This window comes from Sus scrofa, chromosome 10 (assembly GCF_054392235.1).
Source record: "Sus scrofa isolate SSC_HxYL_T2T_F1_AM1 chromosome 10, Sscrofa_HxYL_maternal_Yorkshire_Landrace_v2.0, whole genome shotgun sequence".
NCBI classification, from domain to species: Eukaryota; Metazoa; Chordata; class Mammalia; order Artiodactyla; family Suidae; genus Sus; species Sus scrofa.
Window position 1 is genome coordinate 52706275 of NC_139392.1, and position 12844 is coordinate 52719118.

The following is a 12844-nucleotide window of genomic DNA, read 5'->3' on the forward strand; positions in this document are numbered from 1 at the left end:
AGGAACTCTAATGATATACTTTCCTTTCTCCATGTGAGAGAAGCAGTTTTTGTTTTTTGTTTTTTGGTCTTTTTTTGTCTTTTTAGGACCATACCCGCGGCACATGGAGGTTCCCAGGCTAGGGTCAAACCAGAGCTGTAGCCGCCAGCCTATGCCACAGCCACAGCAACTCGGGATCTGAGCTGCCTCTGTGACCTACACAACAACTCATGGCAATGCTGCATCCTTAACCCACTGAGCGAGGCCAGGGATTGAACCTGAAACCTCATGGTTACTAGCTGGGTTCGTTCACCACTGAGACATGATAGGAACTCTGCGAAGCAGTTTTGATTTAACTGCATGAGTCCCTCAGATTCCTCAAACTTTCACTGAGGGAAATTATTAAGCAACTCAACATTTTGAGGCATTTACATACAGATTTGTCTTTTAGTATAAAACATCTTCGGTGAATATAGCGCCCCGAATGAAATTCTGTTTTTCACACTTATCTGTGTGTCACTTGTGTCTTGTTGGTACTTTTGAGGGAGTACAGGGAGAAGATCCTATTGAGGAACTGCTGGGAAAATGAGAAAAAAAATCCAAAGATACATTACCCTACGTTCTTCCTTAGAAGTGCAAATGGCCACGTTTGCGGGAAGCTGGGAAAACTGCTTCAATTCAAATACATCGCGTGCTGCCCATCGGCTCATGTGATTTTCAGCTTTGCTTGATCCAATCACATTCTGGTTTGAGTGAATGTAAGCCACTTCCTGAACACCATCTAGGAGGGAATTGAGGTTTATTAAGTGATGTCTCATGAGGAAGCAAGATAAAGTATACTTTGTCTCATGGTCCAAGGTATACTTTAAAAATGATCAGTAGCACATTCAATACAGGTTATGCTTATTCTATTTTTAATCTTCAAAAAAAAAATTCATCTGTATGTCAATATCACAGTATTTTTTTTTTAATAAGGAGAAAATGTTCAAATACATTGGTCTAGGTTAAATTAAAAATGACTTTTACCTCTCATTAATATAAGAGCTTCTGGGAGTTCCTGTAGTGGCACAATGGAAACAAACCCAACTAGTATCCATGAGGATATGGACTTGATCCCTGGCCTCGCTCAGTGGCTCGGGATCCAGCATGGCCATGAGCTGTGGTGTAGGTCACAGAGGCGGCTCGGATCCCATGTTGCTGTGGCTGTGGCGTATGCTGGCAGGTGCAGTTCCGATTTGGCTCCTAGCCTGGGAACTTTCATATGCCCTAAGGAAAAAACAAAAAAACAAAAAAGAAAAAACAAAAAAAGCAAAAAAAAATCCACTCCTGAGATTAGGTAACAAGTTTTAGATTTAACCCTGAAATGAGGGTTTGGGCCAAGAGGAAAGTCACAGTGGCAGGTTGTCTCTATGAATTTGTTGTCTCTGTTGACTTAAAAAACTGTTTACTAAATTAAAGAGCAGTGCTAGTCTCATCTGCTCCTTTAAACATGTACTCGATTACAATGATGAAGCAGGAGCATAGGGTTTATGACCAGGGAGTTTGGTTTGGTTGGCTTTGTTAAGTTTTACTGTTTGTATACTGTCTTTTTCTGTACTTACGCCCAGACAATGTCAAGATTTGGAGGTTTTTAGGAAATGAAAAAATTAACTTACAGCTTTTATCTGAAAGAAGTTTAAAAAAATAGCTATGTTTTTTATTACTTTGCTTCTAGGCACCTATAATTTACTTTTAAATTGCAGTCATAAAAGAGAAGGCTAGAACTGAGGTCTATAAAATCTCCTAACAGCTCTGGCAATGAACCTCAGTTATGACCTTCAACACTTGTGCTGTTTTGAGCTCAAACCTCTCTCAATCAGAATTGCCAATCATGAGAAAACAAGATACTATTCAATCAGACCACTAAAAGAGCAACTAAGATAATATTCTCCTTATATTTCAAAATACCAGGTAGTGTGTTTAAAACCTTTAAAAGTTTAAAACCTTCAAAAGCATTCTTCTGGTAGAAAATCTACTCAGATTTTTCTTAATTTTGATGACATGCTATGCATTATTCAAAAGAGCACCAGGTCCATTCTATTGCCACCTTTTTTTTGGGGGGGTCTTTTTGCAGCTGCATCTGTGGCATATGGAGGGTCCCAGCTAGGGGTCAAATCAAAGCTGTAGCCACTGGCCTACACCACAGCCACAGCAACACTAGATCCGAGCTACGTCTTCGACCTACACCACAGCTCATGGCAATGCCAGATCCTTAACTCAATGACCAAGGCTAGGGATTGAACCTGCATCCGCATGGATGCTAGTCAGATTCGTTTCCGCTGAGCCATGACGGGAACTCCCTATTGCCACCTTTTATACAGTAAAAAACAAAACAACAAAACAAACCTTAGCTGATCTTTTAAAGAGTTTATGCAGTAATGCCTCAAACCTAAAATCTAATTGTAGCACACAAACCAAAAGACAGTCCAGTACCAGTATCCCCCACTTCTTAAAAGTTTGCTTAATGACAATTAGCTTTTCCAAAAGACCTGCATTAGTACCTGTTTTTGTTTTAACAGGAAGAAAGCCAAAGAAGACCACTTTTTTGAAGAAGGGCAAAAGGTGAGAACAGTGTTGCACTATTTATTGTGCAGCTAGCTGTTCAGGAGCCATCACCAAGATCCTTCCCTAGAAACAGCACTCAGTATCCCGATATCAAGCCATCGTAGCTTTGGACTCCGTCTGTGAGCATCTTGCTTTATCTGGATTTATTCTGTGCAACCCTTAACAAGACCTGATCTAAGGAAATTGCTTCTTTGCTTTACATCATTTCTGCTTACAAAAAGTTAACATAAAAAGGCTCTACTTTTGGATAGCTGGGGAAATCTGTACTTAGTTACAAGGGTATCAAAATATATATCACAATGAACTTTTGTTTTTCTTGGCTGCACCTGTGGCATGTGGAAGTTCCCAGGCTGGGGACTGAATCAGCTCTCCAGCAGCAACCCAAGCCACAGCAGTGACAACACCCGATCCTTGACCTGCTAACTACAAGGGAACTCCTCATAATGAACTTTTAGATGAGACTACTAATAACCACAAAATAAAGCTTGATTTGTAAACAAGTCAAATGCAATTATTAAGGGTTCCACATCAAAATATCCTTGCTTATATATCAGATTCTTTCATGTAGTTTTTGGGGAATGAGTCAGACACTTTTGAAAGCAATGCTAACTCTTAAAATCACTAAACAGATTCTCAGCAGATGGTGGTAAGGGAAGCGGTTTTTGACTCTCTAAATCTTCCACACGAGAACACCAGCACAGAAACTAGACTGTAAAACCAAAAGCCAAGGACAATACTTACAACAAAGTTAGATGATAAAATACTCCGGTGAGCCCTAAAATACAAGAAGGTAGGTACAACCCACTAATAGGCAGCCACACGCATGGTGTCTCAGGGACTGTGTGAAGGAAGAAGGAGGGGACAGGGTGGCATCTGATGGGTCTGAGAACAGGGCTGCCTAGAAATCAGCAGCTGGGTCTGGGAAGGTTTTCCACTTTCTAAAGCTGAGTACTGGGTACAGGTGTTGAGCGGCTGGGCAAGCTAGCCCCAAAGACCTCCCCCAACTGACCACCCAGGGCTCCCAGGCCAGGGCCACACAATGAGGAAAAAGTTCTGGGATGGAATCAAAAGGAGCAGGAAGGCAGAACAGGGATGAGGAAAACAGATGGTCTAGAGCAAAGCAAGGGAAACAGACAGAGATAGGAAATTCCACCATAGTTTTGAACACTATAGAAAAGTTGTAGAAAATTTCTAGAGCACTGTAAACCAGCTATAATAGAAAAAAAATATAAATCACTATATATATATATATATATATATATATTTATATATATATATAAAAATTGGAGGAATGAGTCTCTGTGAAATTAGAAAAGATTTCCCAAACGCGGCCTCATTTTTAAAAATTCAGGGAAAAGAACTTCTATAAAAAGGAGCAAGAGGTCATATCTCATAAAAATTCCAAGAGAAAAGAGAAATAAGCAGCAGAATAGCCCTACAATAAAAACATGCCAGAAAGATGTGCTTACAAAACAGAATAAAATTGCAACTGATTTCAAAATTCGATAAAAGACTTGAAACTCATACATTGAAGACTTAATTACCAGTGGGACAGTATTTGGAGGTCAGGCCTTTGGGAGATAACTAGGTCATGAGGGTGAAGTCCTAATGAATGGGGTTGGTGCCCTTATAATAAGAGACATGGGAGAGATGGTTTCTCTCTGCCATGTAAGGACACAGTGAGAAGGCAACCATCTGCGAGCTGGGAAGAGAGCCCTAGTCAAGGACTAATCATGCTGGAATCATGATCTTGCCTCAAGTTCCAGCCCCCAGAACTATGAGAGATAAATGTTGTTTACACCACCCAGTGTAGTGTAAGTTGTTACAGCAGCCTGAACTCATACAAACACCCAAATATAATCTAGTAAAATTACTGGAACATAATGAAAGGAAATAAAATGCTTTGGGCATTTAGGGGAAAAAAAATATTATGCCAGAAGAAAATGAGGCTACATATTTAAAATACTTAAGATAGGGTACAAAAAAAAAAAAAAAAAAAAGAAAATAAAGTGTAAGTCAAAGGTTTTATATCCAGTAAAAATGACTTTTTAAGTATAAAGGGCACAAACTGTTATTGATGAGAGTCTCAGGGAATATTACTCTCATTAGTATCTCCTGGGATCTAGTAGAAATAAGTGATCTACTACAAGCCTCAGAAAACCAAAACAACTAGAGATATTGGCATAAGGACTAATGAGGAGCATTAAATTTACAGTTATCTGCAAACCAAGAATAAATGAAGTCTAAAGAGAGAAGAGTGTATAATGCAATATTCATGTGCTCTGACAATGAGGACATGGTATACCCACTTTAAAAATGGGCAGAAATGGGAAAGCATATGCAAAAACCCCCCAAAACTTTAATGTTTCCAGGAATCATACTGTGATAGCATCAGTATTTTTATTCTTTGACTTTTCTGTTACATGAACAAAACACGAGTAATTATGGGACATTATAATTAAATCATTCCCTGATTACATGCTGAAGAATCAGGATTATCAGTAGGGAAGAAATAGTACATAATTGTGATAGAGAAAAAAAAAGCTCCATAGCCCCAATTAAGTATCAATATACATACGGAAGTGTCAATATGAACTCATTAAGCATTTTAACATCATATATAAAAATATATTATCTCTCTATTTACACACACACACACATATATACACACAAGTGTGTATATATGTGGTCTTGAAACACACTTTTTCACTAAAAGAAACAAAGACTTCTTGGAGAAATGACTAAATCTAGGTCTGAGGCAGAAAATACATGAAATGATCCTGGAGTATCCTGTAATACTAGATGGGAAACAGAGATGATTAGCACCCACGTCAAAGATATCAGGAATCAAAATGGTCATGCCCAAAGGCTCTCTCTGTCCAAAGAAGGGACAACTGAGCCTCAATAACATTAACCTACACGGATTTGGACTCATTAAATGTGTCTGAATCAATTAATTCATAACGGTTTTAAGAAAATAATGGGCCATCCTCTTAAGGATGATAGGAAATCAACTTACTACTAAAAGCTGGTAAGGAAATTAATTACTTTCCCTGGCTTCTCTATATGCACTGTACCACTGGGTAAGTAATAGATGAGGGGAAGTATCTCCTTACAGAAGCATCCTAACAAATGAAAAAGAGTAAGAGAAGTAGAAAATGTCATTTTGCTAATCCGAATGAATAAGGTTATAAGCATTAAGCATCAATGGCTGCCAAGATCATAAAGAGAGATTTTGTCAAACACTAATTTATCTTGTCAAAGGGATCAAACCTTAGTGTCAGAAGCCAACTGCTCATCTGCAAGAAATACAAAGGGAGAAAATATGTTCAACTGTACCAAGAGTACACAATCAGCAAAATGCAAATTGGGGAGGACTCTACAGATGGCCTGGATTCTTCAACAGATAAATTATTTAAAATTAAAGAAATGAAGGGGATGCAGGAAGAATCCTATACATTAAAATAAACTATACACACATTTTGGGGGGGGGGTGTCTTTTTTTAGGGCCACACTTGCAGCATATGAAAGTTCCCAGGCTAGAGGTTGAATAGGAGCTGTAGCCGCTGGCCTATACCACCAGTTACTCTGGATCCTTAACCCACTTAGCAAGGCCAGGGATCAGACCCACATCCTCATGGATATCAGTCGAGCTTGTTACTGCTGAGCCACAATGGAACTCCCTATACACATTTTTTAATTGAGTGAGACTAAATTTTAATGTCTAGGGATAGCCATTTGTGTATGCATCAAATGTATACACATTTGATAAAACCATACAAATGCAAAAAAGTTAGAATACTTAGTGTAGGGGGCAGGTTGTGTTCAGATGGGCCACATGGAAGGGGTCCTGGTGTGGATGACAAAGTTCTCTATTTTGACCGAGGGGGGGGTCTTCCCTTTATCCTGCCTCTACCTACTTCCTCACTTGTGCCTCCATGTAGCATCCTGATTAAATAGCTAACTCAAGAATCTCTTACAGAGCTATTTGACTGCACAAAACAAATATGTAACGAAAAGCTTGCTGTTACCTAAAAACTTATCCATTGATTCACACATCTGCTCTTGACTGACAGTGCTCTCATTTGAAAATTTCATGGGTTCTCTTGGTATGGAAGTGTTGTTTTTCTTATGGCTAGTTAATTTTGAAGAGAAACTGATTTTGTCCTCCACAGTTTTTAGTCTGTGGTTCTGTTTAGAGAGACTGACATGGCCAACAGATAAGTCGTCATCTGAGGATGAAAACTCATCAATAGCCTGAGAGTTACACTCTTGATCTGCTGCACACAGTCGGTTTGTCTTCCTCAGTGTTTTCGGAAAAGTATAAAGTTCCCTTTTATCTTCCTTTTTTCTCTTAAACCTCAGAGAACTAGTAGCTCTCTGCTTTCTTACTTTTGACGTGGAGGCAAGTTCAATGTCATCGGATTCGTCACTAATATCACTACTGCCTTTTCTTTTCGTGATAGAGTTCAGGGCTGGATTCTCAGGATTTGAGTGTTTTGAAATTAGTCCATTTCCTCTGACACTGGTCCTTCTATCATCACCATTATTTTTTACTTTTACAGGGTTTTCTGTTTCAGAGTCTTCAGAGCCATGCACAGGTAGCTTAAACCTTATATTCTTCTTAGGGAATTCCTGAGGTGTATATTGCGTGGGAAGGATGACATCACTATCTTCTGAGTCACTGATATTCTGTAAAATGCAGTGGCGGTCAGCTGGATTTTTACAAATTTTCTCATCATCAGACTCAGAAGAAACATTCTGTTCTAAAATCTTCTCACTTTTACCCAAAATACATTTTTCACTTGGATTTAGGGGGCTAGCTAATCTCCGAGGTTTTGAAATACCAAGAGAGCCTTGACTTTTCTGACAACCAGCATCTTTCGCTTCTGTTGAAAGGCATGTGGGCTGTTCATCAGAACTTTCATCGTCAGAGGCAGTATCTCCATCACTATCCTCAACTGCTTTATATTTTGTCTCAAACAATTTGGAGAAACCACACTGGAGTAAAGTAAGCTGTCCAGGAGAACCTGACGTTTTATTTGAGTCGGATGCTTTGTTTTTAGCAGTCTTTACTATTGAGTTTCCCAATTCATCTTCACTGAAATCACTGCAGAAGTCACATGCTTCTTTTGCCAGTGGTTCTGCAAGTTGTTCTGGACCTCTGTGTTCCGGACCGTCAGGCTTCCTAGCCTATATGAAGAAATAATGACAGAAATATTAGGAAATGTCAAGATACTGATATCGAATCTGTCATACTGGAAGGGAATTAGATTTGAGCAGATAATTTATGTATATCACTTGGTATTTTCTAAAAGTATTATAACATTTAGTAAACAAGTACAAAGGATTTAGTATTACAGTGTGGTACACTCTTGTCTAGGTGAATAACTTCCCAAATAAATAAAAGTTTAAACTAGACTACCAAGTGATCACATTATTTATAAGGAAAACACAGAGCAGAGCTGTCAAGCTTCTAAGATGCAGGGAATGATTCTGGCCTCAAAGGGAAAACCACACAGCTTATTGCTTATTACGTATTACAGTCAGCAGATACTTTTCAATTATGCTTTAAAAACAAAACAGATTTGTAGGAGTTAAAAAATTTGCAACTAGGAAATGGTTCTACTTGATTAAAAATAAATTGGATGGGATCTTAACAACCAGAAATGAAGGCAATATTGAAGCTATTTTGAAGTAAAATTTGCTACAAATTTAAATCCAATTTTTATTTTTTCACATCAATTAGAGCTAAATACCTTCTTCAGTTTCTGGAAACTGAGACTTTTTTAGTGGAAGATATTGGTATTGATATTCATGTATTTATATAAATTTAGAAAAATACCTCATATTGGGTGATATAAATTTATAGGGGTGGTATAAATTTAGTTTCATTGCATATAGTTATCACAGCTATATAGTTATGTAATATACTGTTTTTTATATATATATATATACACACACATATATATGAAATGTCATGACACAGTTATCATATAGCCCATTATATCATTTTATCATTGGGCTAGTATAAATTTATAGTTAAATCCCTAAAAAAGAAAAAAATATCAACATCAGTTTTTAAAAAACCTCCTATGCATATTCTTTACTTTTAAAAAAACTTTATCATGGAGTTCCTGTTGTGGCACAGTGGAAACGAATCCGACTCGTATCCATGAGGATTCGGGTTCATCCCTGGCCTCCTTGCTCAGTTGGTTGGGGATCTGATGTTGCAGTGAGCCGTGGCATAGGTCACAGATGTGGCTCAGATCCTGTGTTGCTGTGGCTGTGGTGCATGCAGCAGTTGCAGCTCCGATAATTCTACCTCTAGCCTGGAACTTCCATATGCCTCGGGTGCTGCCCTAAAAAGGAAAAAAAAAAAAATTATTTATGATGACAATACAGATTTTGTAGTATGTGAGATGACGTACTACTAAAAAGATCACAAGAAAAAGGGCTCAAAATATCTGCTTGAGTCAGAGAATGAGTATGATGTTTGGACTTAATCTTCAACACATTGATTGCTATTTTTCCATTTGACTAGTTTAGTAAAACAAATTATTTATTTAGGTTAGATTGGTAATCTACACAGTGCATTTAATTTTGGATATATAGTCTGGTATAGACAAAATCCCAATTTGGATGTAAACATCTGATGATTGCTCCTGATTTTGTTTTTATTATATGAAATGCTTGTCTAAATTATTAATTTTACCAGTAGGCCTCTAACGTTGTGTCCTTGACTTTTTCTTTACACACTGAAAAATGAAGAAAAAAGAAAAGAAACCTAAAATTATCACATATATGTTTCCTAGTAGTTCTAGGCTACAGATTCAAAGGTTACTTACAGTTTCTGGTTTGTGTACTGGAGGTTCCTCTTTCAACCATGTTGAAGCTGTCATGACGCCCGCTTCCACCTGGCCTTCTCTCTACAAAGAATGCAAAAAAAAAAAAACTGCAGAAAACATGGTGTAAACACAACCATCTAGACAAAAGCAATGGTATGCTAAAACTGACAAGAAAACTGAGTACAGCTTGCTTTAACTCAAATTTATTTTTCCATTTGCTAATTAAGGAACTCATATTTCAAAATACTCGTAATTTTTAGGTAGTAGAGAGGCACAGTGGAAACCTGCTCGGCCCTAAAATCCTCTTATTTCTTATCATAAGCTTACTTTTTCAGAGAGATAACCAATAACACTTTTTCAGAGAACTCCACTAAAAGCCCTAGTAGAGAGGGAGAGTGAAAAAAATGTTACATGTGTATCCAGCAGTGATATCAATAATGACCATATCTATACAATAATCTTATATAGCTATTGTATACATGTAAATATTATATAATAAAGCAATAACTGTAAGGATATACTATCAACACTTCAAACACCACAGATAATGTCAGGTATTGGGAACTTGATATTCTAGCTTCTATTGCTAGTGTGTTTATCATTTACATTCATTAAAATGTTTATTGATTCTTTTGGTGCAGTAGACATCAAAATGAAAACATCCATTTAATATAAAACTAAAAAAAACCCTCCTTAATTATATAAGAGGCTTTCTACATCTTTTAGGTAGGTATGCTTTTAAACTTTTGCTATATCATTTAGCAGAGATATTTAATAGCCTAGATTCTAGCGTATTAAATTCTTCTTCAAAAGGATATAAACTTACTTCTCTTTTCAAGACTTTATTTGTTGATAGAACAAGAGGAAATAATATTATCATCACTAGAGGTGCAAATATCCAATTTACGAATATTCCAATGTTCACAATATACCAATTCCAACTACCTGGTATCCACGGCAACAAGTGAGCATCTCCCTCACGGAACTTGAAAGAATGACTAAGAGTGCCTGAATTGCCATGAGATCCTTTCTCTCAATCCCTAGAGGCTATTACTATAAGGGAGTGGGGAGCCTCCTTCCTAGTACTGCCTATTATTTCTTCAACAGATGCTGCCTGGCTATAACCTGCAACTGGCAGCACCAGAAATCTTCAAGCTGTCAGAGTCCCTCTGTGAAAAATAAATGGCAAGGCCAGACTTCTGTTGCTCAATCTAAAAACCTTGCAATCATTCTTAACTCCTTTTACCCTATATCTGATCCATCAGCAAATCCTGTCAGTGCCACTTGAGTAATACCTACAGAAACTAGCCACTTCTCAGGGCATCTACCACTACACCTCTGGCCCAAACCACCATCTCTTGGCTAGATGGTTGCAGTATCGTCCTACGTGGCTTCTTGCTTCTGCTCTTGTACTTTTATGGTCTACTTAATATTTAGACAGTGTAGATTAGAACTCAAATTGCTTTCTGTTCTCCTTCAAAGCCAAAGTTCCTGCGTGACCTTGTTTCCTGTCATCTCTCTGGCCCCCTCTTTTGCTCTCTTGCTTACTCCACTCCAGCTACCTTGGCCTCCTTGCCATTGTGAAATCATGGGGCATGCTCCTCCCTCAGGGCCTTGGCATTTGTTCCTCAGTCTAAAACATCTCTTCCTTCCTTTTCGAAAAATCAAAATCAAATGCAACCTTGCGGTGAGTGCTTCCTTGGCTACTCCATCTAAAATCATAAAGCTTTGGAGTGGATAGGCAATGAGATCTTGCTGTATAGCACAGGGAACTCTATCTTGTCCCTGGATGGATGGAACATGATGGAGGATAATGTGAGAAAAAGAATGTATGTATATGTGTGACTGGGTCACTTTGCTGTACAGTAGAAACAGACAGAACACTGTAAACCAACTACAATGGAAAAAAAATCGTTAAAATAAATAAATAAAATACAATCACAGTGCTCTTTCCTTGACAGTGTCCCTATTCTTTTCCTTGCTCTATTTTTCTAGAGATATAATTTATATACAACACTGTATACATTTAAAGTACACAAGGTGTTAAATTGATACATTTATATTGTAATATGATTATCATCATAGCTTTAGCTAACACCTCTAACATATCACATAAGCATAATTTCTTTTATGTGGTGGTAACATTGAAGATCTAGTCCTTTAGCGATTTTAAGGTATATAACATTGTTACAATATTCACCATGCTGTGAATTAGGTCTCCAGACCCTATTCATTTTTTACTTGCCCTATTTTTATCTTTAAACTCTGTCAGCATGTATATGCTTCAGTTATTTTTTTCTTTATTATTTGTTTCCCCAAATGGAATGTAAATTTTTTGTAGGCAGGACTTTAGGTGTCTATTTCACTCATTTCTGTATGCCTAGCTCTATGATGTATAGTACTGAATATTTAGCATATACTCAATAAATATTTGTGAAATTAGCTCTCAATATCTATCTCTAAAGGGAAACTATTAATAGAAATCCATTGCAAAATAGAACTAAACTGCTCAGAAATCATCAGATTAAAACTGTTCTATGAATTCAAATTTCTACATCTTAAACCACTTCAAAAGGGATTTTTCTACAACCTTTAAAAACTAAAAATGTATCACAGGAAGTGAAATACTTCCTTTACTTATGATAAATGCTTCCATTATACAGGACTTGGAATAATAATGTTTTATTTATTTATTTATTTTTGTCCTTTTAGGGCCACACCCACGGTATATGGAGGTTCCCAGGCTAGGGGTCTAATCGGAGCTACAGCTGCTGGCCTACGCCACTGCCTCAGCAATGCCAGATCCAAGCCACGTCTGTGACCTACACTACAGCTTGTAGCAACACCAGACCCTTAACCCACTGAGCAAGGCCAGGGATCGAACCTGCATCCTCATGGTTCCTAGCTGGATTTGTTTCCACTGCACCACGACAGGAGCTCCGGAATAATAATATTTTAAAACATCATCTAGCCAAAGCCATAGCATGAATTGACTAAATTTTTGTTGATAAGAAGCAATTTTAATTCAAAATTTAATAACTGAGTGCCAACAATGTGCCTAGCAAGAAGCTAAGCATATTTTCCCAGAAACTAAAATATAAGACATGGAGGATCCTATCATTAATAAATAATCACGGTGGAGGACCACCAGAAAATAAGAGAATTTTCCATTTAATAATTTGTCATATGGAATGTCTGATAACAAAGAGAACTACTTGCTATATAGCAAAAAACAGGAAAATATAATACTAATATATTTTACAGATAATGATTTCAAATTAGAAACTTGAGAGGCTGGTATGTTGGATAGTACTCTGAGATGGAGATAAGATTGGAAGGGGCCTGGAGGACAAACAAGGCTACTGGTTAGAGAAGAGGAATGGGAAAGAACAAGTCCAGGAGAGAAACAGCAT

The 12844-nt window shown here is 37.5% G+C and overlaps 1 protein-coding gene across 3 annotated transcripts in view; it reads right to left on the minus strand.

Moving 5' to 3' along the window:
* The window catches only part of ERCC6L2 (ERCC excision repair 6 like 2), a 129145-nt gene that overhangs the window by 33707 nt on the left and 82594 nt on the right, over nt 1-12844 (minus strand). For 2 of the 3 annotated variants that reach the window (XM_021064596.2, XM_003357697.6), the window contains exons 15-17: nt 9432-9512; nt 6615-7776; nt 594-760 (exon numbers count right to left, since the gene is read on the minus strand). In XM_021064596.2, coding sequence (XP_020920255.1) covers nt 594-760; nt 6615-7776; nt 9432-9512 — 1410 coding nt within the window. Of the gene's footprint in view, nt 1-257; nt 761-6614; nt 7777-9431; nt 9513-12844 lie in introns of all 3 variants that reach the window. The other variant, XR_014817656.1, reaches the window with a different exon arrangement.